General features: G+C 42.6%; 1 protein-coding gene across 3 annotated transcripts in view; it reads right to left on the minus strand.

The window, feature by feature from the left end:
• MOXD1 (monooxygenase DBH like 1) overlaps positions 1-21,395 on the minus strand; it is a 92,892-nt gene that overhangs the window by 17,769 nt on the left and 53,728 nt on the right. For all 3 annotated transcript variants that reach the window (XM_053287502.1, XM_053287512.1, XM_053287521.1), the window contains exons 5-7: positions 14,134-14,313; positions 9,930-10,032; positions 3,377-3,543 (exon numbers count right to left, since the gene is read on the minus strand). In XM_053287502.1, coding sequence (XP_053143477.1) covers positions 3,377-3,543; positions 9,930-10,032; positions 14,134-14,313 — 450 coding nt within the window. The remainder of the gene's footprint in view (positions 1-3,376; positions 3,544-9,929; positions 10,033-14,133; positions 14,314-21,395) is intronic.

The raw sequence follows: 21,395 nt of genomic DNA on the forward strand, positions 1-21,395 counted from the left end.
AAAAACATATTTAAAAAAATTAAAATTTCAGTTAAAACCCTGGGAAAACAGGTACATCTTGAGGTCCTTCCTAAAAGCAAGCAGAGAAGGAGATGCTCTTATTTCAAAAGAGAGAGTATTCTAGGGCCCCAGGGCAGCCACAGAGAAGACCTGGTCATGAGTCGCCACCAAACAAACTGGTGGCAACCATAACCAGACCTCTCTAGATGATCTTAATAGGCGACAAGGTTTATGGCAGAGAAGGTGCTGTCTTAAGTATCCTCGCTCCAAGCTGTTAAGAGCTTTATAGGTAATAACCCTCACTTTGTATTTTGTTCCTAAACATATTGGCAGTCAGTGCAATTCTTTTAAAATCAATGTTATACGGTCCTTTCGGGTTAACCCAGAGACCAATCTAGCTGCCTCATTCTGTACCAGTTGTAGTTTCCGGACTACATATAAAGGCAGCCCCACATAGAGTGCCTTACAATAGTCAAGCCTAGAGGTATTTGTTGTGGTGGTGTTATAAATCCTTAGATTTAAACTTTCCATAAGGTTTCAAGTTCCTGATCAGATTATCCAGTCTGTGAAGACAATACTGAGCTAGATAGACCAATGGTCTGACTCAGTATATGGCAGTTTCCTATGTTCCTATGTTAAAACATCATCTACTTTATACATATTTTCTATGAAGCCCAATTCTCAACTAACTTTAGAGTTGGACTGTCTATACAAAAGACAAATGCAATATTATTCGATACCATGAAGTTTCATTTCATATAGGAAGATGCTGAAAGGCATAATCTCATACCGTGTGGGAGGAGGCAATGGTAAACCCCTCCTGTATTCTACCAAAGAAAACCACAGGGCTCTTTGGGCGCCAGGAGTCGAAATCGACTTGACGACACACTTTACTTTATTTGAATTTAGCAGGTTTGGAAATCAATAGATACACTTTTTTCCAAAGTGTAAACTATAAAGATCCATACATATGTGATGGACTAGCTAATGTAGAACATTATGCTGTGAATTAAGTGATTAAGATATCAGAAATTTTTTTTTATTGTGTTCTAAAAATATATATTTCAAAATTAATCAAAATCTGCATAAAGCTTAAGGAAGCAGTTTTTCAACCTTTTACTATAGACTCTCCATCCAACCACCCCCCATAAGAACAGCTCTGATGGATCAGGCCCAAGGCCTATTTAGTCCAGCATCCTGTGGCCTACAGTGGCCTACCAAATGCCTCTGGGAAGCCCACACGCAAGAGCTGAGAGCATGCCCTCTCTCCTGCTGTTGCTCCCCTGAAACTGGTGTTTAAAGGCATCTTGCCTCTTAGGCTGGAGGTGGCCTATAGCCCTCAGACTAGTAGCCATTGAGTTTTGTCCTCCATGAATTTATATCAGCCCTTCTTAAAGCCATTCAGGCTGGTGGCTGTCACCATATCTTGTGGCAGAGAATTCCACAAGCTGAATATAAGTTGTGTGAAAAAGTACTTCCTTTTGTCGGTCCGAAATTTCTTGGCAATCAGTTTCATGGGATGACCCCTGGTTCTTGTGTTATGCAAGAGGGAGAAAAATCTCTCTCTCTCCACTCTCTCGACACCATGCATAATTTTATAGACCTCTATCATGTCGCCCGTCAGTTATCTTTTTTCTAAGCTAATTGTCCAAATACATTTTCTAAACTAATTGTCCAAATTCATTGGTCACAACTACTTTAAAGTAATATTTCAATCGTGAATAGAATGGCCATTTGAACAAACAGCCACACATTCCTACATGATACATCTCTCCCTGGTTTCTCAGGTTGAGGCGGTGGCCAGGGGTGCTTTCTATCAGCTTTGGCTGATACGCCAGCTGCACCCATTTCTCAAGATCAAGGACCTCAAAACAGTGGTACATTTGTTGGTAACCTCCAGACTTGACTTCTATAAGGCACTCTACGTGGGGCTGCCTTTGTACGTAGTCCGGAAACTTCAGTTGGTTCAGAATGCGGCAGCCAGGTTGGTCTCTGGGTCATTTTGGAGAGTCCACATTACTCCTCTGTTGATAGAGCTTCACTGGCTGCCAACAGGTTTCTGGGCAAAATACAAAGTGCTGGTTATAACTTATAAAGCCCTAAATGGCTTAGGCCCTGGGTATTTAAGAGAGCGCCTTCTTCACTATGAGCCCCACCACCCATTCAGGTCATTTGAGGAGGTCCGTCTCCAGTTGCCACCCATTTGTTTGGTGGCTACAAAGAGACGGGCCTTCTCGGCTGCTGACCCGAGATTGTGGAATGCGCTCCCTACTACAATACGATCCTCCCCATCTCTGGCAATTTTTTAAAAACTTCTGAAAACACATCTCTTCAACCAAGCTTTCTCAGCTTTTTAAAACTTATTTTTAAATTGTTCTGATTATTTAATTGTTGTTTTATGATGTTTTAATTAATTATTGTTGTTTTGTGATGTTTTATAATTTCTGTTTTAATTGTTAATTGATTTTAATGTAAGCCACTTCGAGCCTTTTGGAAGGGCGGTATAAACTTTTAATAATAAATAAATAAATAAAAATAAAGAGATGCATCAAGACATTACCCTTTTGTGTGGCCAGGGAAGGTATGGTCCAAACTGGCCCTTTGTTGATGCCAATTCAAAGCTTTAAAACCAATGGACTGAAGACTTGGGGTTGGAGCCATCGCCGAATAAAACTCATGCAAGGGAACTGTTCTGCCCTATTCCCCACAGCAGCACTCTGTCTGAACCCCACAAAAAGCCATGGGGAGCTCCAGAGGGAGATGGGAATTGCCTCAAATTGTTCAGAGACACCTTCTATGAGTGGAGCACTTTTTTCAGATGGTGCTTCTGCCTACTTCACAGCAATTCCCCACCACTGCCCCCATGTCCCATCCCATTTCTGAAGGGTCCCCTGACCTTTAGGAGCAGTGTGTAGGTGGGTGCAGGGATCTGCTGTGGGAAGAAGAGGGCTGAATTGCTCCCTTGTGCAAGCTTCCTTTTGTGCAGGAGCATCTGATGGTACTAACAACCACCATGCTGTTGGCTAAGATCTAAATAAAGGAAAAGTGTGCCTGGGACAGAACCAAGTCCTGGAGCTTCAGCTTTGATGCTTCAGCAGTTCCCACCGCCAAAGAGACAAGGGGTCTAGTGGTTTCTCTGACAGTTGGAACTGCTACAGAGAAAAGTGAAATTGAGCTACATGTGCAGTTTTCATCTGCCCCATGCACCCACGTCCCACCTTTTGATCCAAGATGTAGTGTGCTACAAATATCTGTGCTCTGGAAACTATACCAATGTTCATTATGTCCCTCTGGGGGAAAAAATCAGTTCAAACATTCTATTTTCAGTTAATGCACAGCAGCATCACAAATTAAACACACTAGTCAGGAGACATACTTCTTCCAGGCATTCCAGAGTGCAGTGACCCTCTGACATGAATTCAGGCATGCCTGGTGGGATGTTGTGGAAGAGGCTGACCCAAAGACCCGCTTCAATAACTCCAGCATCGTATCTCCTTAAGTCTGGAGTATAAAATAGCCTCAGTCCGGAGTTATCTATCATTCCTGAGAACAAAAGAGCAATTGTCAACAGCAGCGACAAATCAGCATAAAACATCCTATCAGTTTTAAGTTGCTTTGGGACCCGCTTGTCAAGTTTATGCAAGAAAATAATACAAGGGAGGAATTGTGCTTGAGATGGGTCACAGAGGTCACAGAAATCAGAAAAGCTGCAAATAAAGCATAGTTAAAGGAGGGTGGTTAAGGAGAGCAGGGTGACCTCTGCACTATTTTAACTCATACAGAAAATGTATGCTAATGGTCTGGGTGCTTCCAGACATCAGTTTTATAGCACAATAAATGCACAGTTTTATTAAGTCATTGTAGATGTTGTAGATCCAGATGTCTTTTCACAAGAAGCACATCTCTGTAGGGATATTTCAGTGACCCAGCACTCAAATGTCAGTGATGTTGTCCCTAGGGAATCTGGGCCTTGGGGAAAGAAGTTGATCTCTTCCCAGCTAGCACATCTATTGATATCTGGAGTGCTGTGTAAGAGTAGGCTTGTGCAAGTGGCATGGCTGCTTATTTAACAAAGCTTGTGATGATGTCGGTGATGAGCAACTCATTTGTGTCTCAGATTGTGTCTCAACTTTATGAACGTTTTCAATGTTTTTATCTACCCTTCCTTGTCTCAAGGTTGAATGCTCCCCATCTGTACTTCTCAAGTGAGGGAATGCTCATGCAGTCCTTCAAGACAAAGACTAGGAGGTGCTTCACATGATCCATATGAAGTGCCAGACAGGGTTCGGCGGGGAGAGCAGGTTTAGCTCGTTCTCCCCACAGACTATCACCCACAGAGCCCTGGGCGGCCGGATCAGCTGCCTGCACAACTACTGGCTCCGTCACGGACAAGTAGGGGCTGTGGGAATTGGGGGCCACCCAGCCCCCAGAGCGCCCAGGATGCCCCACAAAAGTGTGTGGGGCATCCTGGGGAGACCCCTGAGACTGGGAGACTTGTTTTAGCCTCCCGGCAGGGGTCTCCTCATGAGTCACCATGGTGTAGAGCTGCACCATGGCAACTCATGATCGCCAAAATGTGGTTAGCGGAGCACTCATTCCGCTAACCTTATTTAAGGGGAGGGCTACTTTGGCGGGCTAGCTGCCAGAGAATCACTGGGCTCGCCCACAAGCCCGGTGGTTCTCACAATGGGGGAAAACCAGGCTGGGCTCCTGTACACCGGTTCCCCCCCATCATGAAAATAGCCTCAAATTGTAACAGATTAAAGCCTTTGTCTCAGAGCAAGCTCATGCGAGAGAAAGAAATGCTGAATCACCCCTGCTGAGCTTTCTGGCAAAGGCTACTCTTAAAACTCTTCTTATTTCTGGTAGATTCAAAAATGGCTGCCACCACCACGCCCCTCTATCACAGAGCTTGAACCTCCCTGGGCTTGGGGTGGAATTCCCAGGGAAAGCTCTCTTTCTCTTGCTATTGGAAAAGTACAAAAATCTCCCATGTGTAAGCCTACATGTGTGCCGCTAGTTCCCCCAGTGCACTGCCAAGCGCAGCCCACTGGGGGATTCCCCAGGGGGGAATCACCAGAGTGTCAGGATGAGCTTCTGTCTGCAAGCAGCTCGTGCTGTCACACAATGCCAGGAACCGGGTTAAGGATGCCTTAACCTCAGCTAAGAGCTGGGCTTCAGCACTGGGTTTAACACTGCAGCACTACTGGGATCTATGTGGATCCCGGCACTTCTCATGGGCAATCAAGCCCAGGCTTGGCTGCTGAAGCCTGGGTTTGGCTGCTGGTGAGAACAGCCTCTCAGTGTCACTGGTAGGTGTATTTCAGTCAAACCTCTGCAGTGCTTTTCCCCCTGTGGAAATATGATTAGGCAGATAGGAAATTATAGACAGTTATCAGCATAACTGCTCCCAGTGACCAAGTCTGTTTTGCAATCTCTTATCTTTGCTGTCCCAAGCACTCTTTTATCATTAATATGAACCTTTCATTAATAAATCCCAGACCTTACATGAGAATGTTTTTGAAAGGTTAATTGTTGTTTTGAATGCCACCCCCCTCCCCAATGCTGTGAGCTGTGATGGGGGTTGTTGATCTCTCAGTTCAAAGCAAAACCTGAGCTTTTGCTCCGTGGTCAAGTAGCTGCTTATCATTTCACCCCAGGCCACAGCTCAGCATCTCTGGGGCCATGGCCGCCTTCGGCAAACATGCAGAGTTTAGTAAATAGGGCACCCAATTTCACAGGCACAGCCAGACAGGCAAGGAAGCTTTTCTTTTACAAAGGAAAGGCACCACCACAGAAGCCCTAGGTGCCAGAATCATTGTGAACAAATAGTGGCGACCCTCTCCATGTTTTCAGAATGCCCTCATGCCCCTAGCACTTTATAGTACAAATGGTACAGCTTCAGAAAAGTTATTTACACAATTTGCCATTTTGGCCTGTAAACAGTAACTACTTTGACCATAAAAGAAAGTCAGCTCCAGATTTGAGGGGGCCCTTGGCAAGGTGATGTCTAGTGGGTGAGCCCCCCTCCACCTGGCAGCAGACACAGGGTTATTTTATTGCTGGCAGATCAGCAGCAGCAGCAACTAAAGCTGCCAGCAGCTGCCACCCACTGGGTAAAGTAATGCTGCATGGGGCCCCTAGGGGAGCAAAAAACATGGCAGGCAGCAACCACCAGCTAGAATGCTGTTGTGGCTGTTGGCCCATGAAGAAAGAAAAAACCATGTCCACTGCCATAGGAAGGTGAAAGGGTCTTACTCAGCTGGTGGCTGGCCCCAACCATCCCCAGTGCACTAGGACTCGCATCAGCAAGAGGGCTTCCTGGGAAATTTGGCCCTTTGCAGGTGCCCAATAGTGCCTTGGGCTGATGCCAACTGTGGCACAGAAAATGACTTTGACAACATTGTGGCTATATGGGGAAACAGAGCCCTTCATCTCCATACAACGCACTGTACCGTTTGACACTAAAGATGGGAATCTCGTGACCACAATGTTTAGATTCACTGGGACTGGATCAGGCCTATGATTATACTGTCAGAGGCACCAGTTTTGTATTTCTGAGTTAGTATTAGTGAGGATTTTAGCCTCCATAACAGAACTGGAGAACATACAGAAAAAGTTCAATGGAGTGGGTGAAAGGATCATATAAAGAAAGGCTTAAGAAAATCAGACTTTTTAGTTTAGAATGAAATAAAGGAAATCTCTAGAGTGAAGCCTCCTTATTCAAAGGCTATCTCTGGTAGGTGCTGAGGACAAACAACAGATGACTCTCACTAGCATGACCTGCTCATGAGCTTCACAGGTATATGTAGCTGACCACTGCTGGAGAGGCAGAGTGGAAGACTAAATAGATGCATGAGATCTGCAGGGTAATTCCTATATTTCGTGTGTGTGTGTGTGTGTGTGCGCGTGTGTAGTCTATATTAATAGCAGGACATCCACTTCATATCATTACATACATGGGAATAGAGTAAAAGAATGTTTGTTGTCATAAAAAACTGGCAAAAAGTGTAATTGGTATATTAAGTGTGCATTACAGTAGTGACTTAGAAGAGGGGAAACTTTCACCCACAGTGTCTGTCATGACAACTCATAACAAGACAATAAAAAGTTAATTTAACTTGGACCTCCTGATTACATAAACAAAATATTCAGCACTCTGCATAGGGGTTAAATTACTCATGCCATCTGCCAGATATCCATATATCCTCCAGTACGGCAGCTTAACAACATTCTATATTAAGTCTCTTAATCTTTTTCAGAAATTAATTTTTGAACTCCTACTAACGTTCAGTGTGCTCAAATTACAAATGTTTTGTTTGATCCTGCTTATGTGCTGTCTTGTTTTTTTATAGCCACTAGGCCTGTGCATGGGCTCTCATACTTGGCTTTAAGTTTCTTACATTAGCATAATGGACATGTTCCTTTGCAAAATGTATTGTACTGAGCTATGCCAGGGAAACAGAACCACTATGGTTTAAAGAGCTGCAATCCTGCTCACTGCTTAAGAAGTGAGTGAGCATCAAAATTACCACACATGCTCTTATCCCGGCCAATCCAACTACTGACACGCCAAGACAAATGTAGCCTGCCAGGCAGATGCACCATACAAATGCTTGGCAACCCCATTCCAGCTACAAGAACAGGAAGTTTGTTGAGCTTTTTGTGGCTAACAGGCTGTATTTGGATGGGCAGGTCACAAGTTGTGCAGGCATGTTTTAAACCATCACAGTTTATATCCAGATGCCAACTTACTAATCAGTGCACTCAGAAGGAAGTGTGACTGTAGGGTGGGAAGTATCTCTAGAATAAGGTGCTCCTTACTGCGGGGGTTTAGTGCCTGGACTGACTTGGACTGTGTTGCTTAGACTAATCATGCTAATTTACTGGATTAGTGTGGGAAATACTGCAGTCCTGGCATGGCTTGTAGGTGTGTTTATTCAGTGCAGCTGTTACTTAACAATTCTTCAGTCTGGATGTGTCCACAGCCACACATTACTACCAAGCAAGAGCTTTAATGTTGATGTCTTTGTTAGCTATTAATGTTGATGTCTTTGTTAGCTATAACTGAACGACTATCAGTTTACAACACTGCCAGCTATGCTACAGAAAGACACATTCAGTTTGTACAGTTGTGTGTGGGCAGAACAAATACTGTAAAGACACCTTTTTCAGTGAGGGCCATTAATGAGTCAGAAAATGAGCCAGAAAATGAGCCAGAAAACCAAAAGCGAATGATGAAACAAATCTAAACAAGAACTAGAGGTCATATTTGTATATCACTAAACCTTTTAAAAAAAATAAAAAATCTCTGCTTTAGCATTTTTCTTTTTAAGAAGCGGATCCAGCAGGTCTTTTCTTATGTTCTTATTTTCTAAAATTTAAAAATTAACAAATCAAGATTAATAAATTAATAAATCAACATTAATTCTCCAAGGGACAAAACCCCATAAATAAAAAGAAACAATATTTGAACAGATATACTGTTAATAGCTAAGCATTCCTAAGTATTTTTCTGAAATTATTTGTGGACACAGATTTCCTATTACTTTTAAATGAAGACTTAATGAAGACAGGTCAAAAAGATACAGTATGGGGCAAGTTCATACTTATACAACTGTTGCTGTATGTCCTCTATGTGAACATCATCTGACTGGGGCTAGTCCAAATCTGCATGAATCCAAATAGCATGTGAACCAGATCTACATGCATACCTAGTTACAACGGGCTGCACTGATTCCCTTGACCACATGGTTCCAAAAAATGGGTACTGTGCTCACTGTATACTGTAAACAGGTATGCAAAGCACAGACCTATCTATGAAGCATGATGGAGTGAGTAACTCAGGGGTTGATCCTATTCAAATTTGATTTGATTCCATTCGAATCAATTTGGCCAAACCTTTAAGGTCTAGGGGGTACCCAAGTTGGTAGGGTGGTAGGGCCCCATGGGTGCCAACTACTACCCAATCCCAAAAGGAATCGGTCAAAGGGATGAATTTTTCAGAATTTGTATGTGTTGTGGATTCTCGGTTGTGAAATAACTTCTTCAAAGTGAATACCTATGAAGAAGTTATTTCAATGGCAACTCAAATCGCCAAATCAATTTCAGCTCGAATCTAAGGCAATTCAATTCGATTTCAAATCTGGTCACTGTCCCCAAGGGGGGTTCTATTTTAGGGCAAATTACTCTAATCGACCAGATTCGAGTCAAATCAATTTGGCCATGAATTGATTCACATATTTCTGCACCACAGGGCTACAGCAACACCACTCTAGGCAACCTTTATTGGTGGCACCACCAATGCTATAAGTGGAAATTCCTCATCCTCTACCTCCTCTTCCATTTCCTCTCCCTCCTTTGTGGCTGCCATCACTGCCAGGCACAACAGCACTCTCATTCTCATCAATCCTAAATTCACTTCCTTAACATCTTTCCATGATGCTTTGTCCAACATGACCTGCAGAAGGTAAGTTGCCCTCAGCCCCATAAAGGGCTGATGGGAACAAGTGGGGCTGGTGGGAGGTAGAACAGGGCTATCCTTAGAGCAGGGCAAGCAGGGGCTCTTGTTGTTGCCCCACTCTTGTTGTGACTGCCTGGGCCCTGCTCTTGTTGCTGCCATTAAAATTAATTGCAAGGGGGCCTTACACTGGCTGATTTGCCCCAGGCCCCACACCTCACCAAGTACTGGGAATGGGGGCAACAGTATTTGGCATTCCAGGGCCATAATATATTGGGCCACTCTTCCATTTGAAAGTAGTTAGAGAAAGCACTTGGATGTTCACACAGATGATTTTCAGCTGCATTGTTAGAAAATGTGGACGTCCATCTGCTGTTCATTCATTTCCACTGCTTTGTAAAAACAGGCAAAGCAACATATGCATTCAGGCATATTTTAGTATTCTGTAAATTAAAAGGGAGTGATGTACCTTCCAGATATGATGGATTGTCATAGTGGACTTCCATAAGCACATACTGAGGATCTGTTGCCGTGCCAAGGGATAAGCCAACGTGAGGTGGATATGTAAAACCCTGCAATTTGAAAAATGCAAACTTCATTAATCAGGTTCCACCTTGAATTAGAATACTAGATTGGAACGTATCTTTAGTGATTCATTAGCTGAAGAAATTGATAGATTCCCTAGATAGGCACATTCCAGGGACTGCTGACTCAGGCCCAGTGTAGAATGCTCCTTAGCTACCTTAATTAATGTATTTGAATTATTACATCTCTGCACTGCACGGCACTCTTGTCCATCATTCCACCAAAAAGAATATAGGTAGTGGTTATGGAAGTATGGTTACCCCACTTCCCGTTTCCATTTCATTAATGACAGCCACCTCTTATATTTTGCTGACCAAGGTGAAATAATGGATATATAGTAGGATATGGACCAGATTTTAGAGCCTAGGACAAGTGAGTCCAATAGCTTACAGACATACTGAATGCTTATCAAAACGGTTCAGTTCAGTTTTATTTTACTGTTCCAGCCATTAGCCAAGACAACACATCCAGAAAAATTATTACAGCCACATGATTAAAAAAACCATAATAAAACAGGTTTTATGGTACAGTCAATTACACTATGCTTAATAAAATCAAAAGCTGTGATTTTGCTAATGCCATTAAACATGTAGCAACTTTACAGGTTGCCTTAATCACTGTTAAAAGCAGAGAAACAGACCAGTTATTACATTTCTTTGAAATATCTGAAAAACACTTCTCCCAACCTCTCTATGTCATGAACAATCAAATAAATAATTAGGGAGGTCTTCAATCAGATTACTCCCACAATTGCAAAAACATAGATTATATAGGATCTTGAACAGCCTATCCCCTAGCACAACAGATGGTATTAGTCGCTAGAGTGAGTTCTCTTCTCAATTGTAATTTATCAGTCTTGGATAAGTAGATTATGCCAAGGAAAAATCTTAACATACCTAAGAAATCTTGAGTTCTAATTTTAAAGTTCTTTACTATTTTTCTTTATTACATTGGTGAAAGTAACTCTTTCTGTATCCATTTTTCTGCAGTAGATGGATCAAATTTTCAAACCATATATTAATCCTCTGGACGCCAAGTGAAATTTGCTCCATAAATGATATTTCTGCTAGGTGAGGCTAGCTAAAGATCTGCTGGCAAATTATTGCAGATCAAGAGAGTACTCCTGTTTCCAACTACAAACATAGTGCCAGGGTGTATCTACAAGTTCCAAATAAATTTGAAGGCCCCAGATGTCTCATATAGAAGTTATAGCTATATTTTAGATTTCATTGTCTGGGTAATACTCTATCTATCTACCTATCTATCTATCATATTTCTATACTGCCTAATATAGACAAATCTAGGTGGTGTACAAAGCTAAAAAACATAGCAAATGTGAAACCCTATAAAACAGTTAAAAGTAACAAAAACAAGTAAAAATAGAAGAAAAACACATATTGAATAATTTAAAATTTCTGCTAAAAGCCTAGGGAAACAGGTATGTCTTGCAGGGAGCATATTCCAGAACTCTGGGGCAGCCACAGAGAAGTCTCGGTCCTGGGTCACCACCAAATGAGTAGTGATGTGCACAGACCGGTCCGGAGGCCATTCTAAAGGCCTCCAGACCGGTCCAGATATGGGGGAGTTCAACGCTGGGGGGGTCCTTTAAAGGGCGGGGGGAGGGTGTACTTACCCCTCCCGCCGCTTTCCCCCCGCTGGCACATGTATTTTAGAAAGCATTTGGAGCGGCAGGGTACCTCCCTGCCGCCCCTTCCCCCAATGCCTTCAGAAAGCCTTCTGCACGTGCGCATGTCACGCAGGCACGATGCGGAGATGTGACGCGCGCGCGATGTGCGCACACGCAAAAGGCTTTCTGAAGCCTTTTGCTGACAACCGCACGCCGGTGGGGGGAAAACGGCAGGAGGGGTAAGTACAGCCTCCTCCACCCTTAAAGGAACCCCCACCCCAGTGCCGAAATGCAGCTCCACGGTTCCATGCACATCCCTACAAATGAGCTGCTGGCAACCATAAGCAGATCTCTCCAGCTGATCTTAATAGACAACAGGGTACATGACAAAGAAAGTGCTCCCTTAAGTACCCTGGACCCAAGTCATTGAGAGCTTTATAGGTAGTAAACAGCACTTTGTATTTAGCTCAGAAACATATTGGCAGCCAGTGCCATTCTTTCAAAATCAGTGTAATATGGTCCCTTCAGGTTGACCCAGGGACCAGTCGTTCTGCCGCATTTTGTATCAGTTGTAATTTCCGTGTAGCCCCACGTACAGTGCATTACAGCAGTCAAGCCTAGAGGTTACCAGGATATGCACCACTGTTTTAAAATCATTTACCTCTAGAAATGGACATAGCTGGCCTATCAGCTGAAGCTGATAAAAAGAACTCCTGGCCACTGCCTCAACCTGTGAAACCAGAGAGAGTTTTGGATCCAGGAGCACTTCCAGGCTACATATCTGATCTTTCAGGGGTTGGGGGGGACATCCAGAACAGGCAGATCTAAATATCTCTTGGGCACCAACCCCCTACAGTCAGTCAGTACCTCCGTCTTAATTGGATTTAACTTCAGTTTGTTATTCCTTACCCAGCCCATTATCGCCTCCAGGAAGGCATTTAGGGAGGCTATGCCATTTCCTGATGATATACATGATGATATATAGCATACTGATAACACACTGCACCAAACTTCCTGATGATCTCTCCCAGCAGCTTCATGTAGATGTTAAAAAGCATGGAGACAGTATGGAGCCTTGTGGAACTCCACACTGTAGCTCTCACTTTGCAGAGCAACAGTCTCCAAGGGACCCCATCTGGAATCTGCTAGAGAGATAGGAACGGAACCACTGTAAATCAGTGCCACCCAATACCACCTCCCTCCGGCGGTCCAGAAGGATACCATGGTCGATGGTATTGAAAGCTGCCAAGAGATCCAAAAGTCAGTGTCACACTCCCTCTGCCAATAGCCAATTGGAGATCATCCATCAGGTCAACCAAGGCAGTCTCAACCCCATAGCCCACTGGAAAGCCGGTTTGAAATGGGTCTAGATAATCTGTATAATCCAAGCGTGCCTGGAGCTGGGAGGCCACCACCTGCTCAATCACCTTGCCTAACCATGGAGGATTAGAAACGGGTCTGAAATTAGCCAACTCCAAGAGGTCTAATGCAGGTTTGTTCAAATAAGGTATAATGATAGCCTCCTTAAGACAAGGTAGCATCCTGCCCTTCCTCAGAGAAGCATTTACAATATTTGCCAGACCCTCTCTGATAATATGATTACCAGATGAAATAAGCCAAGTTGGACAAGGGTCAAAAGAACAGGTTGTAGGATGCACAGTCCGAAGCAGATTGTCCACATCCTCAGGGGTCACAAACTGAAAGTGATCCAATCTAGTTCTATAAGAGGAGTTTCTGGATGGCTCTACAACAGACTCTAAAATAACTGTGGAATCCAGTTTGGCACAAATGCAAGATATTTTAGCCGCAAAAAAAGTTATTAAAGACATTGTAGCGAGTAACAGGTGGTTCCAAGTTCAAATTCAAAGGGGAGGAGGCATAAACTACCCCCTCATAACCCTAGACAACTAAGCTGGATGTGAATTTGTGAAAGCAATGCAGGTAGAAAAGAACTACTTCTTTGTTACCTCCACTGCCAGGGCATAGATCTTCAAATGTGCTTTGTGTTGCGATATATTGGATTCGTGCCAAGTCTTCCTCCACTTGCGCTCTAGTCGTCTACCCTGCAGCCTCAGCTCCTGTAGTTCTTGAGTGCCATGGGAATGACTGTGAAGTGGGTTGGAGAGGACGTTTAGGAGCAATTGTGTCTACTGCTCTAGTAAGTTCATTATTCTATGTTTGAACCAGAGCATCGATAGAATCACTAGCAAAGCCAACCTGAACCAATAGCCTTCTCAGGCAGACCAACCAAATGGGTCCTTCACCCCTGCAGAGGTGGGTTGTGGTTGCAAATCCTACCTTTAGTGATCCGTGATACTTACCTTCCTCTGCCAGTTTGTCAACATTTTAAGAAACTTCTATTATTTGTTAAAATGTTCATGACCAGTCAATTAAAAAAAACTTAAAACAAAACTGCATATGGTCTGTTCAATAAATAAATCACAACAACTATTTATCCTACCTCTCCTCCAATGGCCCAAGCAAAAATGACTGTTTCACAGGTGAGGAAAGAATCCGGCATGTTTGGATGATAGCATTCATGACCATAATCCAATATGCTATCATTTAGACTGCTGCTACATTGATAGAGTAGAATGTGATGTACCACATTCTCATGGCCTTTCTCTATCAGTGGTTCAACCTGTTAATATAATTAAAAAGTCTATTAGTTTGATTCAGATTTCTTTTAGCAAATGTTAACAGCAGCTGAAGTGCATCAGCCGGCAATTAAAATATCAATAACATAGTCATTATTTACTTGGAAACAAACTAGAGATGAGTGAATGCATTCCATTGTCTCTAAACTTTTACAAATAGCATCTAGACATTGGGACCATGGTGTGTGTGTGGGGGGAGGGGGTAGAGGGGGCTTTCCTCCTCACCATCCTCCTCACCATTTCCTGATTAAAATCACTTGCCTTAGCAGCTATTTGTGCCCATCAGAAAAGGGTATCTGCACAAGTTTTTCTGATCAGAGCTGGTCTGGTGGAAATCTTCATCAGAAAAACAGCATGGGGAAAAGGTTAACCCTTCACACCTTCTCCCACGCCACAGTCCAGATCTACATCCCCCCTTTTATATTTGAATAAAATGTAAAGAGAGCTTATACATGCTTATCCATCATAATGGATAACTTGGGCTTTAGTCAAAACATGTAAAATGAGTAATAAAGTAGCCAAGCACTTACTAAGCTTGTGTAATTCATTATAATAATTCATTATATACTGAACTGATATAATTCATTATATACTGTATAATTCATTATACACTGAATAGTATAATTGTATAATTAGTTATATACTGAACTGATCTCAGTGGAGCTATGAAGAACTACTGTTATACAGACTACAGCAGGGGTGGGGAACCTTGGCACTCCAGCTGTTGTTGAACTACAACTCCCATCATCCCCAGCCACAATAATTGTGGCTGGGGATGATGGGAATTGTAGTTCAACAACAGCTGGAGTGCCAAGGTTCCCCACCCCTGGACTACAGCATTTCAAAAGCTTGGAGAGGACATTGAAGAGATGTAATTGCCCCTGGATCACACATTCATTTGTTTTTGTGCACTGCCATGTGTCTCTGGGCACACAAGCTTTACAGATTTTCTTTGTGCTTTAGGCTGTCCCCTTTAAAACCAAAAGTAGCTTCTAGCACAGGCCTGTTCAACTTCAGCCCTCCTGCAGATGTTGGCCTACAACTCCCATAATCCCTGGCTATTAGCCACTGGGGCTGGGGATAATGGGAGTTGTAGTCCAAAAACAGCTGGGGGGCAAAAGTTGAGCAGGCCTGTTCCAGCATGTGAGTGGCTTTGGCAGGCTAGCTGTGAAATGGAAGCAAGGAAGAAAGAAGAGTGGTATGAGCACTGTGGATATGTGGTGACTATACACATTGCTTCCCATCTGCACACAAGACAAGTAGCTCTCAACCACAGGCTTCACTCTGCTTCATCTCATCCAGACCTGTAACTAGACCCTCTCTTCCCCTATACCATCTTATTCTTACCTTTGGCCATTCCATAGCTATTTCTGATACCTCAGTCCAACCCATTCAAATGTTAGGAACATGTTGGGAACATAGGAAGTCAGACCATTAGCCCATTCAACTCAATATTATCTTTCCCAGCCCTACCTGGGGATGTCATGGATTGAACCTAGAAGCTTCTGCATGCAGAATGCTCTATCACTGAGCTATAACCCCATCACAATCCAGCCCTGTAGAAATCCTGGATGTGTGTGTGCTGTACACATAAGAGAGTGTGCATGTGCATGTGTGTGTGCAATAGAAAGGATGGTTGAGAGGTGTGAGTTGAAATCAAAAGGCTAATAAGAATAACATAATAATAATAATAATAATAATTTTATATTATTATTATACATAGATATATGTATATCTATATACATAATATAGAATTATGTAGAAGTTATAGATGGCAGAACTTGGGTGCTTAGCTTAGTGTACAATACTGAGGTTTACAGTAAAGCTCATTATACAGTACTGGGTGGGGACTTTGACCTTTCTAGTAGTCATTCTGGTCCATACTGCTATCACATATGAATTGGCACGTATGCAAAATAGCACCACAACTGAGTAATTTCCCCCATGTTGGTCTTAGAGCATAGATGCCCATGTGTGTGTAGTAGCATGCATGGGTGTGAGCAAGTGTGGTAACAATATACTGTAAATAAATGACAACTGCAGTCCTGCTGCACTGAAACCAATGGACATTTTTTCATCAAGTCCTACCGTGCATAAAATAAAGAGAGAGAAAATCCACACCCACCTACACAGATGTGAGGCAGAATTTTAATAGGGTGAGAATCCCATATAATTTAGAACATATAAATAAAATAAGACACAAATTGGTAAAAAGGTTATGGGAATGTTCTCTCTCTTTCTCTGCTTGAAATAATGGGGTACTTGTCCAAATGTGTGATACACCCACCTGCCTCTCTAGGACATCCCTCACCTGCTGTGCTTCTACTCACAACTTCAAAAAAACAACTCCTCTTCAAAGCAACAGGACATCGCCAAAGTTAGCAATCGGCTTCCTTTCATTGTCAGTTTCCTAAACATTAACATTAATTCAAACAAGGATTCTTTTGTTCAGTTAGCTTTCAATTTTTTAAAAATAAAATAAAATAAAGTCTTCTAAAAAAGTTTATGAATAACTCTTTTCTTGATCTTCAGTGTGTTCAGTGGGAGGCTTTGTCATTTTAAGAAAAAAATATATAAATACGCATGACTAGAAGTGTCAATACAGTGATCTCATAACAACTAGATGAACTAACAAATTGCTGCTTCTACATCTAGAGACTCAGGGTGGGGTGGGGAAATAGCTCCTAATGTTATTTTACTCATAGAATAAGACACATACACAAACACAATCTAAAGAGTCCCCCCCCCACTTTATTTCACAAACAAGAAAAAGAAGTTACAAAAAAAGACACCTTTCTAACTTAAGGTGACTGTAGTAAGAATTTCCATTCATAATATGGTAAAAGGAAAGAATTTTTTTCCTGAGAGTACAAAGACAAATATATTATTTCTTCTGTGGAACATTCCTAGTTTTTGGAATGCAATCTCTATGAGAATATGAGGTCAATCATCTCTGGATGTGTTCAAGAACACTGCAGCCAGAGACATTTATCACACCAGAGCCATTTATTTAAGGGACATTTTGTTTTGAGCTCAAGACACTCGAAATGGCCTGTTTCGAATAGAAATGTTTTGCTACTGTTAGTTAAGGAGGGCAGGAGACCCAAAGGCAAGAAGGAAAAAATAGGTGGCAGAAGAGTAACAGTAGTGGAAATCACTTTCACACTCATTTTCATACATGGCACTTTCATCTCAACCCGCAGGTCTTCCCAGCACCAGGCATGAAGAGAAGGATGTTGCTTTTAACTTTGCCCTTGACCTGACAGTTTACTATGCTTTCCTCCTCTGCATGGCCCAGGCCACTAGGCAACCAAATATCTGAAATCCAAAGACATCCCCACCATAGTGACATCCTGGGTTATTTAAGTCATGAGCACCCAATGTCATAACTGCTTCTGTGTAAAATGAAGGTTTTATCCTGTCTAGGTTTTATGTGCAGGTTTGATTTATGTATACTAAATATTTATCTAATATATTTTAGGTGCTTTCTCAAATCGTATAGGATGGTGTTTCTTGGTCACAGCCGAGTGTGATGGAATGTTGGAAGAGTGAGCCAGAATGCTGGGACCTGGCTTTATGTATTCACATACTGTTTGATAATCTGAACAAGTTGGTCCAAGGCAATGAAACATGGTGCTGAATTCTGTAGCAGTCAAGGTAATGCTAAGATTATTTATGATTTACCCTCTGAAATGGCTTTTGATTGTGTGTTTTCTTTCTTAATAAGCATGTTTTCATGTTAAACAGAAGCAGTTATGATATTGGGTGTATTAACTTTCTTTTCCAGGAGAAACCACTTAAATTCTTGGTATTTATTTAGTACTTTACTATGTGGTGTAGACTAGCTGAGAGGAAAATAAATTATGTGAAAGAGAAGGAAAGTCCAGAAGCTTTTATGAACATAGATTTTCAGGCAGCCTGGTTATAAAGAGCGATTTTGGTAATGACAGCCACAAATCATGACTACCACAAACTGAGAATCTTTGTCAAAGGATTTGAACTAAATGGTAGCAAATCTAAAATCTAGCTAACAGTGTATGTGTGGAAGAAAAAACGAAGCAGAAAGCAAGCAGAAAAAATGAGGTAACGTTAAATAAAGAATTATGAAGATAAATCAGTTAAACATAGGGAAGCATGAGACTGGGAAGCAGCAGTAACATACAATCCATTCTTTGCCACCTGAAATTGTACAGCCCCAGGAATACAGCCTAGGTCAGCTCTTAGAGCCAAACAAATGCCTTTCACTCTTCTCAATTAGAGAGAAGGCCAAAAAGATGTACACTGTGAAGATGTATACTTCACAGATTAGGCAATCATATACTTCACTGGACTAGACAATTAGTTTAGCCCTATCATTAACTGAGTACATACCGAAGGTAAAGCATGTATTTCAGGCTGAGATTACACAATACAACAACATGTTTGTGACATAAGAACAGCTGAAAAGCATATTTTTAAGGTAGGGTCAAAGTTCATGGAATCATCACCAAGAACCTAGCAGTAGGGATTAGCAATTTATACACATTTAAATCCATGAAGGCTGACTGCCAGTTTATAAAATAACAAACAAAAACACCCAAGCACTGAAGCTACAATAAGACAGACTGACCCCTTTGGTTCACAGCTTTGGACAGAGCACCTGATGGAAAATGGCCTAGGACATCTGTCTAGAAACTGAAGGAATTATGACTAAAGAACCACGCTATTACTGTGATTATGGGGAAATGCATTAGACACCCAGCTTGTTTTCTGAAGACAAAACTATTTTTTCCAGTTCTATTCAAATAATTATATTTAATTTTAATATCTGGAGGTAATAATAACTTCTTGGATATTTGTTTAGTTTTATTGTTAATTTCATTTCACAGCTCCAACTTCATTTCACAACTGCCAAGCAAAATAAAAATAGTTTGTTCATTAACACAGCAGGGTTCCTTCAATATCACCCACAATATCAACCTTGTATGGAACCAGTGGAAAGACCCGGACCCTGTGTAACGATGTGTAAAATAAAGGACTACTAAGCAAAACCGAACGGTAGATTGTGTTCAGTGTATAGATTGTGTCCAGTGTTTCCAGAGCAATCATTAATCATTTCCAGCTATAATATGCTTTATATGTATTGATTTCATATATCATGAAGTAATAGAATGTTCTAGGCAATTTTGTGAGGTGCATGAGTGTATTAGAAGCAACAGATCTTAAATTACCTGCTGCAATATGAAACTTTGCCCCTTGATTTCACAAAATACCGTTTGCATTCTAGATGCTAACATGCAAGAAAGCATCACTGAAAGTTTAGAGCCCCATTCAGACGTTAAAAAAACAACCCTGCCCACAGTTACAGCGCCAAAAGCACATAGGAAGTCCCACCTCAGGGCTGTCACTCACCCACTCTCTCTCTCTCAGTTACAGCAGTGTTTGTGTGCACAAGGAAATGCTGTAACCGGGAGGGCAGGTGGTTCTGTGACTGGTAGACTTGGGTGATGCAGGCTGCTGATCATGGGAGCTCCTGCTCTAACGGTGATTGATTGATTTGATTTCTATACCGCCCTTCCAAAAATGGCTCAGGGCAGTTTACATAGACTTGCAGGCCTGCACAACATAAGGCCCAGGGGCCAGATTCGGCCCGCAGGGACTGTTTGACTGGCCCTCGGGTATCCTGCAGCAACACAGGGGCTGGGAACGGCCTTATAGCACCATCCTATGCATGTTTTCTCAGAAATATGCTCCATGGTGTGCCCAGTGAGGCTTATTCCTATATAAGCATGCCTAGGATTGCAGCCTGAAAACAACGGCAATTTAGGGAGAGGAGAGGACTTGACATTTGTTTGGGGCTGGCATGCACTCCAGGGCCCCACTGACTGAGCAGAGACAGGACCTATTTTCTGGCCACTATCCTTGTTTAAAACTATGAGTTGATTGACAGGGGGAATAGATCCACAAGTAACTAATAATATTTTTAACTTGAATGTAATATGCTAAAAATGGTCCTTGGCCCCTGCACGTCAAGTTGTGAATGGTTCCGGCCCACTAGGGCATTTGAGTTGTGCAGCCCAGACATAGAGGGATAATAAATAAATAAGATGGATCCCTGTCCCCAAAGGGCTCACAATCTAAAAAGAAAGATAAGATAGACACCAGCAACGGTCACTGGAGGTACTGTGCTGGGGATGGATAGAGCCAGTTCCCCCTGCTAAATAAAGAGAATCACCACGTTAAAAAGGTGCCTCTTTGCTTAGTTAGCAGGGGATTTTTGGCATTTCCCTGTGCAAACACCACTGTAACCATGAGTGGCTAGAGAAAGGGAATAAGTGACAGCACTGGGATGTGGTTTCCTACCTGCTTTCAGCACTGTAACCATGGGCAGGGGTTTTCTTCAATGTCTGAATGTGGCTCAAGTATAAGACATTTCATGAACAAGTCTTTAGGAGACATTGTACTACTAGCTGGGCTGGGCGCAGAGCATCTGCACCTCCGGCCGGCCCACCCGCTCATCGCTGCCTTTTTCTTTCTCCCCCCCCCCCGCATGCTGCTTTCTGGCTGGCCAGCTGACCCGCTTTTTCTCTGCCCGCCACCACTCTCTGGCTGGCCAGCCGGCCCACTTTTTCTCCCCACCGCTTTATGGCCGACTGCCGCCCCTGCGTTCTAGTTGCTTCTTCTCCCCTCTGCCTGCTTCTTCTGCCCCCCGCTTTCTGGCCGGCTGGCTCCCCCCCCCCCGCCTTCTTCTCCACACACCTCCCTCCCACTCATCCCGTGGCTATCCGGCAGCTCTCTGAACTCTTGAGAGAGCTGCCACACATGGGATTAGCCACGGGTATGCCTTAGAGAATTAAATATATAGATATAGATATATAGATCATAGGCAAAAATGGGTTTCTGCTGCACATTCATCAATACCAGAGGCCTCATGATTGAGGTCATCAAATCCAACTGCTATTATCATGCAATCAGTATGATTTGAAGGTAGCCAGAATATGAGACATGCCTTTCCCCCCACTTCCTCTCCTACAAGACATCTCCAAATTACATATGACTTTGGTAAATAGTAAGTCTGATTAAGTTA

The sequence above is a fragment of the Hemicordylus capensis genome, chromosome 1, assembly GCF_027244095.1.
Source record: "Hemicordylus capensis ecotype Gifberg chromosome 1, rHemCap1.1.pri, whole genome shotgun sequence".
NCBI classification, from domain to species: Eukaryota; Metazoa; Chordata; class Lepidosauria; order Squamata; family Cordylidae; genus Hemicordylus; species Hemicordylus capensis.